Below are 23288 nucleotides of genomic sequence, written 5' to 3'. Positions count from 1 at the left end.
TTCAGTAGATTTTCCTTTTCCTTTGAAGATGGGCTCTGCATAGCCCATGATCCTTGAGAGAGAAATGACATTTCCAATTCCAGTGTCTGGTAATGACAGATCAGGTCATTCAAACCAAGTTTCCCACAGAAAACAACAAAAAAATACTAGGCAGGAAAAAACCTGTATTTTGAAGCATTGCTAAGCTAAGGAGGCATTTCACCAAGGCAGGTTTACGGGAAAGTGAGAGCCTGTAGAAGGACTTGGAGCAGAAGCCAGGCTTGCCCTGAGAGCATTTACTGATCTGAGAGAGTTTGAATTTTCTGTTTAATAACCACAAGAGCATAGGGATGCACACAAACTGGGAGTCTAACCCCAGTGAGGAGTGACTCACCCCCAATTCCTGCCCACGGACCGTGTCCCGACACCTCGGTTAGGCCCGAGGGCAACAAAGGCGCTGGGGATGCGAGGCAATGGGCAGCTGCGAACATGTGCAGAGGCTTCCTAGCCTCCAAGACAAGCTGTTTGACATCTTTAAAGGAAATAAAAGACAAATATCAAAATACCATTAAAAAATAAGAAACTATAAGTTCACAGCTTTGGGCTTCCCCTGGTGGTACAGCGGTTGAGTGCTGGGCTGCGAGGCTGCCTGCAGCCTCTGCAGCGCCAGTTCATTCCCCAGCTGCCGGCGAGGGTCCCACACACACACACAAAAAAAGAAGTTCACAGCTTTGAAAAAGAATCAAATAGGACTTCGGGAAATACATGTTAATTACAAATTAAAATTCATCCGATTAGACCCAGCTGAAAAGAACAGTAATGTCCTAGAATGTAGGCCAGAGAGTAAATATTTTCGTTTCTGCACAGCTACTCAACTGTGGCACAGAAGCAACCGTAGACAATACATCAATGAATGAGCACGGCTCCCTTCCATTAAAGCTTTATTTGCAGAAACAGACAGACTTGACTTGGCCCAGGGACTAGGCCCTTGAACAGGAAGGTAGGCCAGACCATTGTCCCTGGGATGCACGGTGGGGAACCAAGGAAATACAAAGGAGCAAACACCTTCAAAGTGAGTACCTACGTGCATTTAATCAGAAGAAGGGGAGGGAGAGTGAGAATGTTGAGAGAAAAGAATGTGTGTGACACCGTGACGAGAAAACACAGAATTTTCTGAAAACAGCAACCTATGGATCAAACTCCAGCATGGCAGGTGGCAGCATGTGTGAAAAGGATTGAGTCCAAGACCTCCCATAGTGACACTGCAGACCTACAGAGGATTATGAGACATTAAAAACATCCATCCAGGGGAAAAAAACAGGTTACACCTTCAAAGGCGCAGTCGTTGGACTGACAGCTGACTTTTCAGTAGAGACGATGAAAGACAGTCTCTCTGCCTATGAATTTGTACACCCAGTGAAAAATATACCTGAAAAATGAAGTGAGGGCCTCCCTGGTGGCGCAGCAGGTTGAGCACAATGTTGGTAAGCTGTCTGCAGCCTCTGCAGCACGGTTTCGATTCCCGGCCAGCCAGGGAGATTCCCACATGGCGAGGCAGACCTCTCCTGTCACGCCCACTGCTCCCCTCAGCAGTGTCTTCCGTCTCTCTGCCTGTCCTGCTCCCCACTCTGTCTCTGGTGAATCCTCTCACCCTTCCATGCCTCTGGCCTGTACCCCAGCTCTTGTATGAAAATAAATAAATCTTTAAAAAAAAAAAAAAAGGAATGAAGTGAAATCAAGATATTTTTCAGCTGAACAAGTACTGAGAAAATATCTCAGAGACCTGAAGGAAATTGTAAAAATTATTCTTAAAGCAGAAGAAAAATTTGATCTCACTAAAATTATGGCTTAATTTTGGGGTAAAACAAGCCATGAAATAGGGAAGGTTACCTGAACTACCAACCGGAGTAATTGTGTTCAGAATATATAAACCATACAAATGAAGGAAAAAGACAATGCTCCCCCCCTACCACCACCACCGAAATGGCTAAAATGGAAAGGACAACAAGGTATCAGGATTGGTGCGGTAGTGGAGCGACTGGAAACTAGGTCACTTTTTTTTTTTTAATGTCTGAAAACACTATTAGTAATTTTTATGGAAAATTTTTTGAGCATTCCCAGATCCCAGAATAACCAAATCATACCAAATATTTCTACTTCTGATACCCAGGGAAACTTGTAGTAAAAAAATCATACTTGGGTGTCAGTATTAGGTGGTACTGTGTGACAAATTAACCCCAAACCTAGTAGCATGTGTATGTGTATCGCTGTGAATACGTTTATACATTGCAGCTACTTATTTATGAGGTATGGATTTCGTAGGCCATAAACTCCTACTGGCACAGTGGAGACTGAGTGGTGATGAGTGTCAAAGCTGGAAGAGTGGAAGGCTAGAGGCTTGCTCATGTGTCTGATGATGGCTGAGACCTTCACTGGCACTGTTGGCTAAAACACCTACATGTGGTTTGTGGCCTGGGCTTCCTCGCAACGTGGTGGCTGGATTCCAAGCAGGAATGTTCCAGAAAAGCGTGGGAACCAAACAGTGGCTATGTTATGATCTATCCTCACGACTCCCAGAGCATTGTTTATGCTGCATCCTCTTGTTCAAGGCAGACTGCCCCCCGGGGCCAAGGGGAGGGGAATAGGGGCCACCTTTTGCTCTAAAAGAGCATGTAAGTCTAGAATATTGCTGTGTCCATATTTGGAAAATAAATCTGTTGCAGTGTCACAGTGGGACTGTCAGAGTGGCGGGAAGCCTGCAGTATTAACTCCAGTGGGGGAGCTGCTCAGAGGTGACTGTGATGGCACATTAGCATCTGGGGGAAATATTGGGTCTGGGCTAGAGGCCTTGCTCAAGATTGAGAAAATTGACTGGCTAGAGAAGATGCCAGAAGAAGCTGTTGGCAATAATGGGAGCAAACAAGTTCAGATGACCAAGAAGCACATGGAAGGAAGGTTATCGGCATAGAACATCAGGAGAAAGGAAGTGACAGCCATAATGCGGTGCTGCCCCGTGCAAGATACTGTCATCTAAATACCAAAAAGAATAAGAAGTATTGACAAGGATTTGGAAAAATTAGAACCCTCTTCAGTGCTGGTTTGAACCTAAAATGCTACGGGAAAGTTTGGTGGTTGCTCAGAAAGCTACACGTGGGATTATCAGGCGACCCAGGCCGCCCCCGTAGGTGCACTCCCTGAGGGACTGCGTGCAAGGACCTGGACCTGCTCTTGTTCACCAGCTTCACTGTGGCATTATCCAAAGTGACCCAAAGGGGGAAACAACCCAGGTGACCATCAGCAGGTGACCAGGTAAACAAAACTCGGTCCGTATGCACAGTGGACTGAGAGAGAGGAGATGAAGGCAGAACCAAAGAGCAGAAAAGGCTGCGCAGTCTCACCTCCTGTGCCTGCAAAGGGATGCTGAGCCCAGCCTGAAGCACGGGTCAGACGCTCACCTAACCCCAAGCAGAGATGGCGCTGGGCTAGCCAGGTGCGTCCACTCTCAACACAGCTCTGTGCTTAGTGAAATCTGAATAATTGCCTCCTCACTTCAGCATAGAGCTAAAGAGCGGCCTCTTTGTAGGAAGAACCTTAGTCTTCAGACAACACGCCACGCTGTTCTATAGAAAGTTGGAAAAAAATCATGAAACCTAGGAAGAAGCCAAAATAAAAGGGAGCTACCTTAATCATATTTTGGAAATCAGCAGAAAACAACCGATAGGTGATCCAGATATTGAAACCAACAGGCAGAGACTCTAAAATGACTGCTGTGCTCAAGGTTTTGTAGAAGAGTGAAATAATAGGTGAATAAAGAATCTCAGTAGAAAATGAAAAAAAAAATTTAAAAAGTCTTGAATCTGTTTCTGAAATTTAAATCTAATGTCAGAAGTTTAAAACGATTAGAGAAATTATAACAGTGAATGCTGCATGCAGAACAGTGTACTTGAAGATGTGTCAGTGGAAAAGGCCTAAAATCAAGCTTGGCGAGACTGGAAACGCTTTTCCAGGGCCGAGCCAACCAGACGCGTGACACGCAGCTCCAGTCAACACAGGGGCTGGGGCTGGGCTGCTTCCCAGCCTGACTGAGGATCTGGGGGGTCTGGTTACAGGAGAGGCTGTAGGCCTGGAGGGAGAGAACAGATCTGCAGGGCCCAGGCTGAGTCTCTGCTTGACTTTGTTAGTATTGGGATCAAGTCCGGTTCACACATGCAGACTGGTTGATAGGCCTTACCTGTCTGTCATCTCCCTGCCCTGTCTCTCTATTTCCCTCATTATTCAGCTGTTGAAGAAGCAGGTGACTTGTCCTGCAGTGTTTCCGATGGCCTGGTTGCTGGCTCCATTCTCCTGGAACAGCTTCCAAGTGCACTGTTCCTCTGGCCACTGTTACCTTCTGGGAAATATCTGGAGTTTTGATGAAACTGATTTGGGGGGCAATATTATAAGGCTGGATCTTGAGCAGTTACTCTATTTAATGATAAGAAAGAATTACTGTTTAGTTTTTTAGACATGGTAGTGGTATTGTGGTGATGGTTTATGTTTTAGGGATTCATACTGGAAAATCAGTTGTTCAAGTAATAAGGTGTTTTTGCTTATACAATAAAGATGAGGAGGAGTAAATGAGGCACAGATAAAACTCAGTTGACTGTGAGTTCATTGTTAAAGCTGGGAGGTGGCAATTCATACTACTCTTCCGTGTAATACCTTGGCACTTTTCAATTTTTCCATAACTTGAAGTTTTAAAGACTTACAATTGCAATTTTAATGACTGAGGTCCTCACCCTTTCCTGAGGGTGACAGTTCAGCGACGTGTGCTTGTCACCTGTTGTCTTCGTTCCATAGGTGTCTGTTCTTTATCAGGTCACATTCTTTAAATTAGGTTGAACCCTCTGAAATTGCCATTTTATGTTGAACAAAAACGTCCAAATATTGGCAGTCTCTGTGTCTCAGCCTGAGGCAGGAACGTCAGCCACACGGCGGCCCACAATGGACGCCTGCCTCAGTGGTCCTGTCCGCCTTCCCTGCAGAGGGACCTGCGGGTTGTCAGAGCCCATGCTTTTATGATTGGATTGGACTCCAGTGGTTATAGTTATTGGGTGCTAGTGTTTTTAAAGAAGTTTAAGGAAAAATTAAAGGGGAAAGATCTAGTGACTGGCAGATTCATTAAGTCTGTCGCCCTTGAGTAAAACTTGTTTGTTGTGTTCATGGCACAAAGGCCGGTATCACTGTACCAAGCAAAGGGGAGGGCGACAGAAAATGATGCCAGGGATGGACAGGGCAAGTCGTGGGGGCCTTGGAGGACTGGTAAACAGGAGTAAAATGGTAGACTGCCATTTCATTTTTTTAACTTTATGAGCGTCTGTTTCCTGAGTGAGTCTTGTGTTGACTCCACAAGGGCCGTCTCCGCCAGTCTTTCCCACCACAGCTTCTTGCACCTGGGCCACGGCCTGGCCCCAGGTTGTATATGTACATACATCAGACGCTTCACGCCGCTGCAGTGAACACTCTTCGGCCGCTGCCACACCTCCATTGCCGTGGAAGCGACATCGGGGATACACGCGGCCCCGGCAGAAGGCTGGGGGCTCAGACGGGGGCTGTGCACCTTCAGAGCAGGCACACACTGGGGGTGTTTCAGGCTGTGGGGATTACATGGTTTCTTTAAAGTGCTTAGAGAAGGGCCTTGTCCCTGGAAAGAGAGAAATCATCGGTCCTCCCTGTTGTTGCTGTTAAGATTGCTGACCTGCAGCCATACGTGGGCACGTTTCAGACACTGTTGTAAAGTGCAGCACGGTCCTTAGCTCTTCTAATTCACTCACTACTTGAGGTGGGTTGTTTATTATCCCCATTTTACAGAAGAGGGATCTGTGCACAACAACCCATTTCTAAAAGCCCCCTTTATCCTGCATGACAGCAGGGAGATAGCGCACTGACCTAATGTTGGCCGCCCCTGGGGACTGGCATGGTACTCCCAAAGGCATTGGTGTCCCAACAGTGTGTGCTGCCTGATCCAGCTGAGTCAGCGCACCCCCACGTCACAGCAGCCTGTGAGCACAAGATTTGCAGACTTGGCCAGAACTCAGCTGTGGTCATCATCTCGACAATGGAGCTAATGGAAGCTTGTTTCTGTGCTGCTGGGAAAGTCAGGATGATGTGAAAGTGCACACGCTGGAAGACAAGATGCGGGGATCACTGATTGTCGGTGCTGATGACTTCCCCCAGATACTAGAGGAATCAGCACGAGTGGTGCCTAATAATAGCATAGAAATATCTTTTTTTTTTTTAAGATTTATTTATTTTTATACAAGAGCTGGGGTACAGGCCAGAGGCGCGGGAGGGTGAGAGGATTCACCAGAGACAGAGCGGGGAGCAGGACAGGCAGACAACAGAAATAACACTGCTGAGGGGAGCAGCGGGCGCAACAGGAGAGGTCTTCGCGCTATGTGGGATTCTCCTTGGCTGGCCAGGAATCGAACCCGCACTGCAGAGGCTGCGGATAGCTTCACAGTGCGGCGCTTAACCCGCTGTGCCAACGGGGAGGCCCTAGCATAGAAATATCTTCAAGCTTTTCCATTTGGGGAGAGGGGGGCGCTAAAGGGATGGTTTTCCTGCCCCTGGGTCGTGTTGTGCAGAGACCGTGGGGAACAGGCGTGCACACGTGTGACCCTCCCACCGCCGGAGGTCAGCGTGGACGAGCCTGAGAGCCTCTGGTCTGTAGGAAGCCCCTGCACAGAGTCCAGCTTGTCGTGTAGTTGCTAGGGCATCCGTACCAGAGCTGATCAGAGTTCTCTTGCTTTTTCCATTCATACCAGCGGCGAGGGCCTCCTTCCCCCCGGGCGTGGCCTGCCTTTTCCATGACCTCTCAGCCTGTCTCGCTTCCTGCCCCTTTGTTTTGCAGCAGTCGTCGTCCTCCAGCGGGAGCGTGTTTGGATCTGGAAACACTGGGAGAGGGGGCGGTTTCTTCAGCGGCCTTGGAGGGAAACCCAGCCAGGATGCCGCCAACAAAAACCCATTCAGCTCGGCCAGCGGGGGCTTCGGATCGACCGCCACCCCAAGTAAGTTGAGGAGTCTTCCCGGTCCCTCGGTTCCCTAATGCCACGCCCACCATCCTTGTGTTCATAAGCCTTCAGTGACGGAGGCAGAAAGAAAAGCCCTAAGAAGGCCCATTTGAAATGTCTACCCCAAAGCGGTGAGGTCTGTTTCAATTCTGTTTATTTTTGGATTTTTTAATGAGAAGCCCTATATAATCGTGAAGAGACATGGGCGCTGCAGGAAGCGGATCTGTGTATCCGCAAGCTCCCGCTCTGTTTCTCAGCACTGAAATGAATGCGGGCAGACAGGCATAAATGAGAGCCGCAGACAGGCGTTGGGGGCGGGGGGGTGTTGCTTGGAGAAGCAGCATCTGGATTTTCGTTGGCATAGCACTGTCTCCGAATTTGCTTTAAAATTACAGTGGCTGTGGCGAAATGACACCCGAAAGTTGAAGCCTTCGGTATTTCTCATCTACATTTTTGTCTAATTTTCATCTAAAGCTGTCTCTGCTGGCACTTTCTTCTTTGACTAATTTTGAAAATTCTTTGTTGATCTGTGTATTCATGGTTGGAAATGAAAGAAATTTGTTTGTTGAAATCTTTAAAAAAAAAAAATACCCTGCTGCTGCTGGAGGCCAAGGTGGGAAGTTGGGAGCCTGTCATCCCCGTCTTAGCCTCTCCCTTCATTTGCTCTACCGGAAGCTTCTCTTTGTTGTGCTGCCTGGGCTCCATGAATCCAGAGCTAGCGTTCTTCAGACCTGACAGTCATGCCCGCAATATTGAGACTCAAGGAGTTAAAAGCAAAACTATCCCTGGTCTCCTGGATTCGCAAATCAGTTATTTTGATGTTACTATCTGTCCAGGGATATATAAGGAAAGACTACAGTCATACCTTTTGACTTGTGAAATTGCATAATGACAAATTTTTGTTCTTGAGCTTTCCGTCTGTAAGGAGGAATTTAGAATCCTAGAACGAAGGGTTCTTAAAAATTGAGTCTAGTAATTTTCCAAAACTGGTTTTGCAGATGAACTCTTACGCAGAATCCTGCTATGTGAAACAGATAAAAATAGGCTTACGCTGAAGCAGAGATTAAGAACCAGGGAAGCACACCTGGTGATTTCTCCATCTTTTTTACTGAATTTCTGGGCTCCAGAATACTTTGAAAACATGAATACGCTTTGAAAATGTGCCCCCTGTGTGGCACTCCCAGTTTGCAGTGAGGAAGCACACCCAAGTGACTTGGTTGGTTATTTATTTGGTGTCAAGTCAGAAAGTGGCAGGTCTGGAACTCAGCTGGATCACACACACCAAACACAGCATCTGGCACAGAATAGGCACCTGACAATTCCTCATTAGGAGTGTGGGCTTATCCTCAGCAAGGTTGTCGTCTCAGATTGTGTTACGCAGGCGTCTCATATCCTCTCCAGCTGTCACTCTTCCTGGCTGATTGATCTCTAAAGCCATGGCGCTCAGCTCTCAAAGAGTTGCCTTCTCTCGACAGTGGGCCGCAGCTGGTTCGCATCAGCTTGCGAGAACGGGCTCACACCTCACCCTGGCTCCTTGCTCTGTGACACCGTCTTGGGGAGCATGACTCAGCTGTGTGATGGGAGTCTTTTTTTTTTTGGTGGGACCCTCACCAGCGACCGGGGAATGAACCGGCGCTGCAGAGCCTACGGGCAGCCTCGCAACCCAGCAGTCAACCGCTGCGCCACCAGGGGAGGCCCTGTGGTGGGAGTCTTCACACCAGGGAAATTGGACAGCACTACAAATGAGGACCCCTCCCCCCCAACGCCGGCATCTTTTGTTTTCTGGCTCACCATTGCACTGATCCTTCAGTTTCTAACCCTAACCCTAGCCCTGACTTGTTGGTCTTAAGCTCCTAGTGTTGGCCACTATAAACTAGCAATTTACTTTTATGCCTAAGGCAAGTGCATTTGAAAGGGTACAGGAGAGACTGAATTTTGTTTTTAAAATCTAAATGTATGATTTGATAGCGGAAGGGACGGGAGCCTTTGTAGCCGCAGAACCAAGTGCAGGATACAAGGAAAGAACAGTGGAGAGGAGGGGCTGGAAGCCCTCAGGAAGGCTTTGTCATGGAGCTCAGAGCGCTTTCCCAGAACCCCTGGGGACAGCCTCTCTCCTGGGCGGCCGCGGCATGCTATGCTTTGGAGCACGGCATGCCATCTGCGTGGACCACGCTCCTGCCTCTCTCCAGCCACTTGGTTCCTTCCTGCTGCATTTCTCTTCCCTCTTCGTCCCGGCCTGTGTGCTCCCCTCTGTCGTAGTAACCAGACCCCCGCCCCTGCTGCTGTCCTCTGCTGTGGCCTGGAGATCCGCGCCACATCAAGGGTTTTCCCTGTCAGAGCCCTATGGCAGCTGCTGCCGGCTGTCAGTGAGGCCCACACCCACTCGTTAGGCTGGAATTCAGGCTTTCCATGAGCTGGCCCCATTTTCCTGACTTTGCCTCAGTTCCCCCAGCGTACACTCTCTTCCTCAGCCAGTTGCTCGCTGTCCCGCACACCCTCGCTTCTCCCGCTCTCAGTGCCAGGGCTCACACTGCTTTCTTTGAGGTGGGTATGCAGCCTGGCCGAAGGGTCACATGGGCCCACAGCCTCTCTCCCTGTGTATTCCTGCGGCCTGTGTGTTCGGTCCCTTCACTTGACATCAAGCAGAAAGGAACAGACCTCTGCTGAGCACCTGCTCTGTGCGGCTGCACAGTGGCTGTGAGTTGGTCACTTCTTACAGTGGCACCATTTTACCATTAGGGAAACAGAGAAATGTGGAGACTTGCAGAGGTCACCCAGGCATGAAGTGGTGCAGCTGGGGTTTAAACCTGGCATGTTTCTGAGCTCAGCCCAACCACATTGCCTCCTTCAAGCCTCCTGGCCTTGCAGAGTAACCTCTTCAGACGTGTCATCACGCATGCTCCCTTGCAGAGGGATTTCTGAACACAGACTGAGCAACCAGCAGCTCCCTTTGTGACAATTAGGCCTCAGGCTGCCTGGTCCTCAAGCCGCCCTCAGCCTGAGGAGTAATCGGAACTTGACAGTGACTAAGAAAGACGAGCAGAGCACACTCCTGCTTGGACTCGGTGTGTCCTGGGTCCAGAAGCTCACGCCTTGTAAATGTTTCACCTCTACTTCCCAGACTCTGCCAGCACGCACTCTTAGCCCTGGGGTCCTCTCGAATCCAGCACCTCGAGCTACCACCTGTAAGGGACTGACTGCCTGCCTCCTCCAGCCTTGTCCTGTGGACTCTGGTTAGAACAACCGATATGAGCACAATCTCTGTTCAGGGACCTGAAAGCCTTATCTGTGTGACGATGACAAAGCCACTCGGTGCGGATGTGTTGGCTCCGTTTATTCTGTGGCTGTTCTTTAGGAAAGCGTCCTGGACAGGAGCTCCTTGAAACCCTCCTTGGCTGGGCAGACCTCCTGTTAGTGAGTCTGACCCTGCAGGCCAGCAGGCCCTGCTCACAGGAGTACTTAGACCCCGCATAACTTACTGTGACGTGGTACAGGCCGTGATGCTGGGTTACCCCAGTGCTGTTGCCAAGGCGAAGACAGACGGTGCCCCTGCGGTGCTAGTAGAGTAGAAACCCAGGGCGGGGGCCAGGCTCACCTGTCCTCGTCACCCCAGAGTGGAGGTCAACAGCAACTCTGCAGAGACGACTCTATCCCAATAAAGAGGCATCTTCTACAGTGAAACGTCACCCCAACAACCAAGATGCCCGCTTATCTACCATGTTTTCAAGAGCTGCAGTCTGTTGTTTCACAGCCATCAGGAGAGAGATCGAGAGTCATTCATGACCGTGAAGTGGAGAGGAGACACGGTTTCTGCCACTTGGTTTTGTGGCAACAACTCAGTGTGCCGAGCTCCCTTTGTGACTGCCAGGGACTGAGATGACACCCAGGGCGGCTTCCCACTGTGATCTTTGCAAAGAGGATTGGGTTTTCTCCTCAGACCTGTTCTGGGTTGTGATCCTGAACAGGCCCGGGGATGGCAAGAGGAAGAGCAGAGAAAGGAAAGGAGAGGGCTGTTTCTGAGGCCAGAGGGTCTGCATCCATGGCCCTGCCCCGCCTTGGCAGCGCCTGCCTGCTCACGTGAGGGTCAGCACCTGCCCAGCACCCCCATTTGCTGGTGCTCTGGGCCAGGCCAGTGCAGAGCCAGGCTTGCTCCCTGCCGTGAGCAAGAGCCTTCGAGAGTGAGGAGTAAAAAGCCCAAAGGCCTCTGGACGTCCTCTGGTCCTCAGGAGTCTGCATCTCCCAGCACTGTCCCAGGAAGGCGTTTCACCTGCATTTCGAATTTCTCCAGGAGTTGTGGCCCTGCTCTTGCACTTGAGCGTGTTTGCTACCTAGAATGTTGCATTGTGAGCACTCTGGAAAAAATCGCACTTCTCTCTCCTTGCAGTTCCAAGTGAAAGGAGTGGCTGAGAAGTGTTTTCCATCTCCAGGGTCCAGTGTCTTGCTATTGAAGAAATCAGACGTAACCTCCAGCTCACTCCCTGGGGGAAGCTCAGACCGCTCCCCAAGTTGTGTGCTCCCCTGGAGTGAGCCGGCAGGCGGCACCCTCCATGTTGACCACCCCGCTGTCCGCGCCAAGCTCCCCAACTGGCCTCTGGTCTCAGGTGGCCGGTGCCTAGAAATGTGAGTGGATCTTGTGCTGAGATAAAGCTTCTCGCTTCCTGGATTGCTGCGCCTGGAAACACCGATGCCGTGAGGCCCAGCCTGGGCGGTTGGCAGCAGCTAAGAGAGCCCTCGGGAGGGGCCGCCTCTCCGGGGCGCTGGGAGCCAGTCCCCCCCCCCCTCCTCCTCGTCGCCCTCGCCATGCGCCCAGGCACGTGTGCACTCGGGACATGGTCGGCTCCCGCCACCCAGCCAGGGCCCCCCATTTCAGCCTCCTACTTATGCCTGTGTCTTTGGGTGTCGTCCCATTTCAGGATAGCTCCTTCCTGCCTCTGGTGGGTGCAAACCATTTCAGCGTAGCGCCCATCCAGGCCCCCTCCGCCTCCTCCCCACAGAGAGGTTCAGTAGTGGTCTCTGACGTGTGCACCGCTGTGTCACCCTGGTGTGCTCTGGTTATTCACACGCTGCCTGGCGGGCTTCTTGTAACAACAAAAACGTTTCTCCCGGGGCCTCCCCTCAGACAGGGCCTCTGCCAGGAACTGGTTTTCCCTCATTCACGTCATCAGAGGGTCGAGCACAGCTCCCTGAAGCTGTCCGCAGCCTCTGCAGCACGGGTTCAATCCTGGCCAGCCGGGGAGATCCCCACATGGTGGGCAGACCTCTCCTGTTAGGCCCGCTGCTCCCCTCAGCAGTGCTTTCAGTCTGTCTGCTTATTCTGTTCCCTACTCTGTCTCTGGTGAATCCTCACTCCCCACACCACTGGCCTGTACCTCAGTTCTTGTATGCATAAATAAAGAAATTTTAAAAAAAGAACTGTTTTGCCCAACTTGGGTCTTACTGGTCTCCTTTTTTTCCTTTAGTTCTTACAGGGGATTGAGTGTGAAATTGAGGGAGTGACCCGCTTAGGTGAGCATCTGGAGGTCAGGGGCTTCATTGAGCCTCTTAGAAAGACGAAACCACTGCAGACCTTGCGGGGCTTACGTTTCTCAGACCTGCCAGCTCCCGACAGGTGAGGGGCAGGAGCTGCGTCCTCCCTGGTTCTCCTCTGCCCTTGGAGCAGGCGAGGCACAGCAGGCACGCCCGGCCTGGCCACGCGAGCAGAGCGCCAGAAGCTCTCACTAGGTTGGGATCTGCTCGCTTTTCTCTAGTGAGACAAAGCATGAAGTGGCTACTCGTGAGGAGCTGGGGACCATCTGGGATGAGGCGGCAGTCCTGGCCTGGCCCTCTCGTGGCTGATGGGCCCGGTACCTGAGGAAGGCAGAGGTGTGTTTGCAGAGGAGCCCCCCTTGGGGCCTGTGGCTGCCTTTCTTCTGTGCCTGGCGTATTTTGCCAGGAAAGCCTCAGTCTTGGTGCCAAAATGACTAAAAACTTGACAACAAGAGGCACGGGAGTCAGACAACGTGCATTTTTCTACAGCTTGGCTCCCCTGGGTCCTAGACTCCTGTCACCCCTCCTCCCAGACACCATGCTGGGCTTCTCCCCCCGCTGTTCTAAGAGGGGGAGAAAGCCAGCCTCCTCACACACGTTCTTCTTCCCTTCAGATACCTCCAACCTGTTCGGAAACAGTGGGGCCAAGACGTTCGGTGGATTTGCCAGCTCATCCTTTGGCGAGCAGAAGCCGGCCGGCACCTTCAGCTCTGGAGGAGGGAGTGTGGCGTCCCAAGGTTTTGGGTTTTCCACTCCCAACAAGACAGGTACTGCTGTGCTGACGGCGCTGCTTGTCTGCACGTGCACCTGCGTGCACCTCAAGGCCTGGGGGGCTCCCGGGGGTTCTGGAGACATAGTATTGGAGTGTGGTTGAGGTGCCGCCCCCATTTACTTGTGTGTTTATTGAGCCTCTCTGTTCCCAGTGCTGCTCTGGGTTTCCAGAACCATGGTTTTTACACTAGAACTTCGTGTCTTCTTAGGAAAGAAAACGCTGTGATTATTTAGCACAGGCAGAACAGCCAAGGGAGCATGTGAGACAGTGACCGCCAGGTCCTACGCAGAAAGCTCCCGCGTCAGGCTGGCCTGGGCACCCCTCGTCTGTGCTGGGCCAGGACGGCACACTCTTTACCTCTCGCGCCTGTCCCCTTGACCTCGTTCCCAAATCATCACTTTGTTTTACCTTTCGTTGAGTGCACATGCATCAACACGTTACTGTCATATGTTCACACAAGCATGCAGCTCAGTCAGCTTCCACAGTCGAATACAGCCAGTCCTTGCTTAATGTCGCCGTAGGCCGTGGACGCCGCGCCGAGCAGTTTCCCTGCACCTTAATTGTTATGAACGAGGCAAACCCTTAACGCGTATTTCCAGTCGCAAAACACTCCCCAACTTCTGAGTGAAGACTCAAAACACGTTTCGTGTTGAACCCTAAGTTTTATTCATCCGTTTTCTAACCCACTCATTCCACTTCAGGGTCTCAGGGGGCAAGGGCCTATTCTGGCGGCTCTGGGAAACCTGCCCTGGGCAGGATGCCCATCCGTCACCAGGTGTGCACACACACGCACATACATGTGAGCACACGCGCACACACGCACGCTTTGGCTTGGACAGTGAGACGTACCAGAGCCTCTCAGACAGGGCCTCTGCCGGAAACTGGTTTTCCCTCATCCACATCATCAGACGTCGTGGGCGCAGCCCCCTCGTGGAGGCGGAGCGTCCTCCCCCAGCGTCCTCCCCTTCTCAGCCCGTCGGGGTCACTGTGGGCAGCCGCTCACACTTAAGCTGGAGGAGTTAAAGAACATACTTCCTTTCTAATATTCAACCCCTCCTCGCTTGCGTCTGGGTCTGTGCTGGGTCTGCTTCTGCCCCGCTGAGCGGAAGAGTGTCTGGAGAGATTTGCGGCAGGGCCAGAGGGGAAGGGTGCTTGCTGAGAAAGCACCCCCGGTGGGTGAGCAGGCAGGAGACTTCTCCCTCCTGTGTGGGAGAGGCTTGAAATCGATACGAGTCCCAGAAGGACCCTACCTGAGCCCCAACTGCAGAGGTGACTGCTCAGCACCGCCCCAGGTGAGCTGTGAAACCCACCTCAAGACCCTAAATGGCTGTGGTTTGCTGATGCCGGGCACCGCCCCTCAGGCCTGCATGTGGGGCTGGTCTTTGGTTGCTGGTCTCGGTGCTCAATCCAGGCGGGACGTCGCTGCCCCCTTCCACCCACCGCTCACCAGGTGACGGTTCAGGTTGGGGGGCCGCGAGGGTATCTGCCCTGGCCGTCATGGCAGATAGTACGCAACTCGGAAGCGTTCGTTTGTGTCATCGAGACTTTATTTAAGGAATGTGATTGTTTGACTCGTGTATTTCTTATGTGTTGTTCCTTATCCCGGGCTCATACCCAATTAACTGGAGACTCTGACCCTTGCATTTTTTTAATCATAGAGAAAATATATCCTCCCACACTCCAGAATATTTTTCCCATTTGATTACTTGCCCCATGAGGCCACCTAGGTTGGAGGTGCTAACCCATACAGCTTCCTTTCAAACCCCTGGCGTGCATTATGCACCCAGAGGCCAGGGTGCAGGCGGAGGGATGGCTGCTGTCCCGGGCACTTCTGGGACTGCGCACCATGCTCAGGACGCCTCCGTCCTCGCGAGGCCCTCCCCTGGAGAGCAGGAGGCTGGCGCTTTGGGTGAAGGTCACCTTCCTGCCTGGTGGCCAGGCACCCAGCCATCAGGATGACCCCTTTTTGCTTTGAGAGAGATTTTTAGGCTGATGGTTTGGATGAGTCTTTGAAAAGCCCTGTCTGTGTCACCCACTCTGCTTTAGAAAATAATGCTGCCGCTGGAGATTTGAGAAGAGGACAGAAGATGGGGCCCCTGGAGATGATCTTGTTGCCCTGTCCTGTGGGTTCACCCCGCTGCTCCATGATGGGAGCTGTTGGGTCTTGTGGGGTGGAGGGAGGCAGCAGGGAGGCAGACCCCATCCGCCTCGTCACCCCCACACATGCACCATGTCCTTAGTCCCTCGCCTGTGACGCCAGGGACCCCGGGTTACTGGGGAGAGTAAAGCAACCTGTTCACAGCACCTAGCACCAAACCCGGCACGTGTCCTCGGGGGGCGGACGCTGTTAGCGTTGACTGCCAGTACACTTCTGTTTCTCTTGAAGGAGAAAATCATGAAAATGGGGCACCTAATAAAGTCAAACCCCGCCTCACATCCACAGCCTGCCTGTCTGGGCTGTGCCCTATCGTGGGGGCACGCGCATGTGTGCGTGTGACTGCCTCCCCTGTCCACTTGACTTTTTGTCATTGTGACTTCTCAGTTTTCACTCACCTTCCACCAAGAAGCCCGAGGCACTAGATACAGGCCTGTGTGTCTAGGAAGAGCGTGTAACGAGATCAGTGACCATCTTCAATAATTCACCGCGAGAGTTTTAGCACTTTTTTTCCGCCTGTTAGATTTGCAACCCAGCAGTCTCCGTTATCACGGCTTGGAATTTCACTCAAGGTTTTAAAACCCAGAATGTTAGCACAAACACGTGCCCTGGTAGAAAGTGACTTCTGAGCTCTGTGACCACTGGCGATGGCGGACAAGCGGGTTGAGTCGGGAAATAGATTACTCAGCTAAGAGCACTCGTATTTGCTGTCAGAAATACACATCTTCAGGCCCACTTCCGGCACCGCTCTTCCATTCTGCCCCACGCTCGTGCAGTGTCTCTGCTCAGAGCTGAGGGTGAGCTGAGCAGGCCCTGGGTCTCAGGACCCCCAGCAGAAGCAGAGGAAGTGCCCAGGGGCGAGCGCCCTACCCCCTGGGCAGCCGGCACACCTGCCCCTGCTGCCGCCGCACGTGTATCCACCAGCTGCATGCGTGGGCCTTGCAGGGGTGCCTTGGACTCCTCACCACAGATACTGCATCACGCTTACACAGCAGCCTTCCTCCAGAGGAGAAGTTTGTGTGCTTTCTTCTTGAGGAGCTCTTCCTGACTGCAGAGAGAATGCATCTCTCAAAAATCCTCCCGTGCAGAGGGAGAGAGACCGGCGAAAGATGGGAGAGCCAGGGCTTTAAATAAATAAAAAGCGCTGGCTGCCCGCCAGAACCTGCATCTCTTGCCAGCTCCACTGTAGCCCAGTTCACAGATTCTCCCCCAGAGGGGAGTTTGAACCTCTAATTTTATAATGTGGGTGTCCACCAGGCTCGAAGCTATGCCTGTGTTGTGAGAAACAGGAGGCGGGATCGGAGCCTCGAGAATACCTTCTCCATGGGGCTCTGAAGTGGTGCGGGGGGCTGGGAAGGGACCCGAACCGCCAGCTTGGTTCCTGCGGGGGGCATCTGATTTTGCCAGCCATGGAGCTGACAAGCCCCACTTGCTCCTGGGAGGGACTGGGGATCTCAAAGACAAAGGTCTGCTGGGTGCCCTGCACCACGGAGCTCTCCAGCGTGGACCCCAGGCCCTCGGCCAGTCATGGTGGGTGGGGGCGATTTGGTGTCTTGTTCTGGTTTTGTTTTAATTATTATTTTGCTAACAGAAGAGGTATAACCCTTTGTTACAGTTCTTTGCATTTGAATTTCTAACATATTTTCCCTTTTTTTTTTTTCTTTTTTGATTTCATGTCTGCTGCTCACTGTCCTCTCTGTGTGTCCTTTCTTTCTCCCCGTTTGTTTGCCTCTGTTTTGCTCAGGTGGCTTCGGTGCTGCTCCAGTGTTTGGCAGCCCTCCTACTTTTGGGGGATCCCCTGGGTTTGGAGGGGTGCCAGCATTCGGTTCAGCCCCGGCCTTTACAAGCCCTCTGGGCTCGACGGGAGGCAAAGTGTTCGGAGAGGGTACTGCGGCCGCCAGCGCAGGAGGATTCGGGTAAGCCCCCGGGATTCAGGACATCCACGGCCAGGCCGGCCAGCAGCACTGGGCCCAGGCTCTCGCACTAAAGAGAAAGTCCTTCCACTTTCCTGCCTTGACTCGACTAAGGGCCCCTACCCTGAAATCAGCAAATACGCCAGAAATCAGCTCCCCAATACCTGCCCTGTCTGGGGAGACTCAGGTCTTCGAGGGCAGGATTGTGGAATGTGTGGGCGGACAGAGCCCGTTGCTGCCCGTCACGCGGAGTGTGCAGGGGAGCCACAGAGAGAAGGAGCCCTGCCTGGCGCCTTCACGGCCAGCACTGGCTCTCGGGGGGATTGTGCGGGAGACCCTCTGTCCTCAAGCCAGCAACTCCCTGTGTCCCGTGCTCCGCTCTGGGCCCCAGAGTAGTGTTCTGCCCAGCACAGCCTAGCTGGAAAATGCCATAAGAGGGGCTTGCTCTCAGCCCCAGAAATTCAGTCTGGTTGCCAGAATCTCAGGGTGAAAGCCTTCCCCATGTCCCGTGAAGTCTCTGTGGCAGTGACTCCAAAGCCTCGCGCTCAGAGCAGGTGGCGGGTCTGGAGTCGGCATCTTGACCTATTGCCCTCAGCACTGGGCTCGGGACACGTGAAACTGAAGACCCGGGAGCTGGGGGGCATTTGGGGGTTGCTTAGGAGCTGGGGATGAAGCTTGGTGAGGTGCCGGTGACTGGGTCTTGAGAGCAAGCTGAAGTCTGCTCTCACTCAGCCTCTCACCGCCATGGAAGGTACTGGCGAGTTATGTTGCTTCCTGGGTTCCACGTAGAGACTGCTGGGTCTCCTCCGCTCCCCCCAGGAAAACTTAAAGTCAAGGAAAACGTTTTAAAGGAGAGGAAAACGTTTTAAATGTGGGCCCCACTTAAACCCACATTCCTACCAAGTTCTCACAGACTGGAGTCTCCGGCAGGGAGGGTGGGCGTGTTGGTGGCAGGTTCTTGGTTAACTGGACTCTTGAGCTTCTGTTGGAAATCAGCCGTTTCTTTCTCAGTAGAAAAGTGTTAGATCCCGCTGGGGGCTCTTGCACGCAGACCCGCACTGACTGGGACTCCCACTGGGTAGAAGGGGGCCGACAAGCACCAGCTCGGCCGTGAAAACTCTGGAAGTGCCTCTTCTCGCCCTGAGGCCATGAGGCCGGGCCCGGCCCTGTGGCATCTAGGGCTTCCCCACCACCTGTTGCTCAGGAGGGGCCCGAGCAGGACCAGTCGGGACCCTTGGGGAAGCCCAGTGAGCAGGACACCTTCGCTTGTGGCACAGTAAATGGCCCAAGCCCCGGGGAGGAGCGAACAGAGAAGTGCGGGGCACGGGTTGTAAATGAGAACTGCTTTTTAAAAGCTGGCGTGAGGTGGAAGAATGAGTAGAGACAGAGCAGGAAGTGCAGCGCCGCTCGCTCTCCGGCGTGTCCAGGCAGGGCGTGAAGCCAGCACGCTGGCCACTGGGCTTTCCTGTTGCGTTAGTGGCACGTTCTTTTTCTCCCAAAACCGAGGTGCGGGTTGCTCTGGCCTCAAGCCTGTCCTCTGTAAGAGGCTGCTGGTTTATGCCCCCTTGTCCCCCTACGAGGTCTGGGAGGGGCGGGGGAGCCCCGCTGAGGGCCCGATTCTCCCCGGAACCAGGTTTGGGAGCAGCAGCAGCACCACCTCCTTCGGCACCCTCGCCAGTCAGAACGCGCCAACCTTTGGATCGCTGTCCCAGCAGACCTCAGCCTTCGGGACGCAGAGCGGGGGATTCTCTGGCTTCGGCTCTGGAGGAGGAGGTAGGTGCCGGCCTTCCCCACACAGTCCCTTCCACCTTCTCCTCCATAAACGCCTCCCCACGGGAAACAAGGGGTTCTTACCTGTCTACTCAGCTCGGCATTTTGAAAACCAAAAGTGGCTGAAAAACAAAATGTTCTTTGTAGGTTTTAATTAGACTCGTAACGTTGTGCCACTTCCCAAATAAGGAAATGACTGACTTGATTTTTCTCATGAGACTTGAGGAGCCAAATAATTAGGGGCTCCTTGCTAGACCTTGGCTGAACAGTCCAAGCCAGCAGACTCGAGAAAGGTGTCTCTGGTGGCCTAACACGCTGCCGCCTCAGGTAGGAGGATGGCGTGGTCTGGCTGTGTCCTGGCAGCTGGGCTAAGGCAGAGTCAGGTTCCATCTAGCTTTACAACTGAAGGAACACAGCTTCCACCCTGCCGCCTTGCCCGCAGCCCCCTCGGTGAGCCCTGCGCCGAGCTCTGGCCTCAAGAGGAGGCAGCCAAGGGGGCAGGGTGGAGACAAGCTGCCAAGAGCCCTGGAAAGGCAAGTGGACCGTTCAGGCCACAGAGGAGGGTCTCCCTGCCTTGTCCTGGGGGTCTGAGTGCCCCGGAGGGAGTTCAGGGTCGAGCCACTCCCTCGGGGCTGCAGACGTGGGCGCCAGGGGTGCTTGGGAGAGACCCGCTGCAGTCCAGCTTTGTTGTCCCTGCCTGTGTGTGCTCTGACTTACCCCTCTTTTGTCCTTTTCAGGATTCAGTTTTGGCTCCTCCAGTTCGTAAGTATCAGTCTGGTTTTGTTTTGTTTTTTTAAAGATTTATTTCTGCATACAAGAGCTGGGGTACAGGCCAGAGATGCGGAGTGGGAGAGGATTCCCCAGAGACAGAGTGGGGAGCAGAACAGGCAGACTGACTAAAATACACTGCTAAGGGGAGCAGTGGGCGAGACAGGAGAGGTCCGCTGCGCCATGTGGGTCGCTCCCTGGCCGGCCAGGGGGTCAAACTCATGCTGCAGAGGCTGCGGATAGCTTCATAGTGCATTGCTTAACCCCTTGCACCATCAGGGAGGCCCCCCGTCTTGGTTTCTGAGGCATTGAATGGGGCTGGGAGGAGACGTTGTGCCAGCTGCTCATTTTTTTGTACACTTCGTATTCACCTTCCCTGTTCTGATAGCTCCTGGAAGCACGGGGGTCCAGCAGCAGTTTGGGGCTTTGTGGGCAGGAGGGCAGGGCCTGACCTGCTACAGGCCTGGTCTGGGGGAGGGAAATGTGCCTCTGCCACAAAGACTGGAGGTAGACCGAGGCTCCTGTCCCTTCCATTCCTTGAGTATCTCCGGGCCTACCCCCAAGTCTTAGCTGTGACCTCCCTCTGTGCTTCTGTGTGGACTTGGACGACGCTGAAGTTCAGTCATGAACTTGGGGTGCAGCCAGCTGACCGGCTTCTCGGTGCTTTCTTGCAGGTCTGTCCAGGGCTTCGGCGGCTGGAGAAGCTGAGCGGGTGGCGGTGCGCCTCGCCCCTGCGGCCGCTGCATTCCCCGCGGCAGCTCTCAGGACGACATGCTCCCGCAGCGCCCCAGAGAGGAGCTGCAGATGCTCCGTGCTGCCAGTGTGTGGTTTCACGCTTTGTGTCGGGCGGCGTCCCCCTCCCTGCTATTAAACTCTGGTCTGTTCTGCACGGCACGTGTGCAGGTGGTTCCAGGTCCCCGCCAAGCAGGTATCCTCGCCTCAGGCGCTGAGCAGCTCGCTCTGCCTTACCTGTGCAGCCCCAGGGCGTCGGCCCAGGCTGCGGGCCCAGACCACGTCTGCCTCGCCTCTGCGGCCTGGTCCGCCGCAGGGCAGGTGCTGGCACCCAGCCTTTCGAGGCCACGGCTCGGTGTCTTCTCCCTGTGTCCTTCCGCTGTGAGCTGTCAGGACCCTCGAGTGTGCGTGTAGGCTTGGGTGAAGGTTAAGAAACTCACGAAGGCAGCAGCTAAGGCTTGGAAAAGGCAGCGCCACCCTCACATGTTGTCTGGGAGGTGCGGGGAGACACAGAGCCCCCGTGACCTGGCACCCCACCCCCACCCCACCCCACCCCCGCTCTGCTCCAGAGAGTGGCCGGACAGTGGGTCTCTGGCAGCGACGGGACCATGATAAGCATGCCTGGCCCACACTCTCGCGGGGCTGCCCAGGCTGGGCTGAGGATTCGCTGCTGCCACCCGGGACCATCGGGGTGATTGGGGGGCGAGCACAGCTCCAGGCTTCTCACCCTGCCTTCTCTTCCGGGCCGTGTCTGCCTTCCTAGGCCTGTGGTCCTAGACATTGGCCTGGCAGCTCAGCAATGGCCTGCATCAAAGTGGGGCTTGGCATTTGACCTCAGACGCCATGTGCCAGGGCATGGTCACCAGCGGGGCGAGCTGAGGGGACAGCTGTGTAGAGTTTGACATATTGAAGGGTGTATTTGAAAGTGTTTTAATAAAAGTTTTCCATGTGATGTCATTTTTCTGTTACAGCCCGGGTGCTGGGGAAGGTGGACCCCAGGGCTACCCGAGCCGCCCACTTCCTGCTCTGCAGGTCCCGGCTCTGCTGGCGTGCGGACTCTCAAGCCCTGGCCCCGCAGGTTCTGACTCAGTAGGCTGAGGTGGGCCTGGCTGCCCTGCGGGCACCGAGTGCAGAGCTGTCACTTCTTCATCAGAAGCAGGCTGGTAGTGAGAGCTGCGGGGCTCAGCCTCACGCAGGGTGTGACCTGTGGTGCCCGGGGTGCTCTGGCTGGTCAACGTCTGTCCCTGTTTCCACCCCCTACAGCGCCTGCCCCTTTTGAAAGCTTGGGCTTTAAAATGGCGTGTGCTCTGTTTGGTCCTCACGGAACTGAGGAGCTTGTCTGCACCTGTTCTCATGTGAGGGCCCTCAGCTGTGGCGTAGAGGACAGTCCCCAAGGCACCCACCCACCCAGACCCGGGCATGCCTCCCACGCGTGCTCGGCCTGGTTGGTGCCCAGCCTGGTTGGTGCCCACGGCCCATCTCCTCGCGACAGGAGCTGGGGTTCCATGGGAGGACTGCAGGCAGGGGCTCGTGTTGGAGGCCGCGGTGTGACTAGGTGACAGGAGCTGGCTGCTGCCTGGCTCTGCTGCCTGCAAGCCACCTCCTGCCCTTGTTTCCCCCTAGACGCTCCTCTTTATAAATAGAAGCTGGTTTGGCCTAAACCCTTGACCTGAATCCTCTGTTACCCCTGCCTGGAGGCGGCGGAAGCATGTGACTCCATATCAGCGGTGCAGCCAGATAGCACCGCCGCTCACAGGAATGCGTTGCTGCCGCGGGGCCCCTTTCTGGTCCTTTTTTGGGCTCAGTCACTCTAGTGGGGGGCAGGGGTCATCTCAGCACAGCCCGCATCGCCCCTGAAACCCAAGCTCCCAGGATGCCGGGCTGGGAGTGCACCCTGGCTCCAGCCTGCCCTGGGGAAGGCAGCAGGGGGAGCCTCTCCAGAGTGGGATGGGCCGAGAGCTGAGGCAAGGGGCTGGTGTCCAGGGGGAGAGCCCCAAAGCCTGGCCAGGCCCAGGAGGGGCCCATGCCAGCCCAGGCAGAGGAGGTGGGCACACGAGCAGTCTAGCTGGCATCTCCGTTTGTGTCGCCAGGACAGACGGGGGTGGGGGTGGTAGCGTGGTGAGCACAGTTGTGTTTTGTGTGGCTTTTCCGGACAGGAATGTGTATGTCCATGACCGGTGCTTCGGAGGGCGTCACGGTGACAGGCCACAAGTCAGGTTTCCCACGGCCAGGAAGCACCCAAGTGACAAAGTGGGCACTGGTGTAGCCCCCAGCCCGTCGCTGTGGCTGCAGAGCCCTCCCGCCCCAGAGTCTGCAGTCCCCGTGCTGACTGCCCTCCCGGCGCCCCTCCTGGCTCTGGCGCGCGGCACAGCTGTTCCTGGCAGCCTCCAGGGTGGTTTCTAGGTCAGGTTCCAGCTGTAGGAAAGGGCCTGGACATGCCGCCCCAACTGTGACCGGAACGGGCCTTTGGCCTGTTGGTGTCGAGAGGGCTTGTCCCTCAGGGGCCGCTGGGCCTTCGCCCCCGGCTGGCAGTGCGGCGTGGAGGTGGAGCCTGCGCACCTAAAGCTCCTCCCAGGGGCGGTTCGGGCGTGGGGGGGGGGCGGGGGGGGACCCCACCTGCC

The 23288-nt window shown here is 54.3% G+C and overlaps 1 protein-coding gene across 1 annotated transcript in view; it reads left to right on the top strand.

Annotated features, from left to right (window-relative positions):
* Positions 1–20643, top strand: part of NUP214 (nucleoporin 214) — a gene marked incomplete at both ends in the record, with an annotated part of 90837 nt that extends 70194 nt beyond the window's left edge. Inside the window, 6 exons of the mRNA XM_084236297.1 lie at positions 6872–7028; positions 13172–13324; positions 17229–17400; positions 19031–19170; positions 19905–19929; positions 20610–20643. Of these exons, the coding sequence (XP_084092423.1) occupies positions 6872–7028; positions 13172–13324; positions 17229–17400; positions 19031–19170; positions 19905–19929; positions 20610–20643 (681 nt within the window). The remainder of the gene's footprint in view (positions 1–6871; positions 7029–13171; positions 13325–17228; positions 17401–19030; positions 19171–19904; positions 19930–20609) is intronic.
* Between the last annotated feature and the right edge of the window lie 2645 nt (positions 20644–23288).

Source organism: Talpa europaea (assembly GCF_964194135.1).
Source record: "Talpa europaea genome assembly, chromosome: 7".
Lineage (NCBI taxonomy): Eukaryota > Metazoa > Chordata > Mammalia > Eulipotyphla > Talpidae > Talpa > Talpa europaea.
The sequence above is the reverse complement of the archived record's forward strand: the minus strand, read 5'-3'. Positions and strand labels throughout refer to the sequence as shown.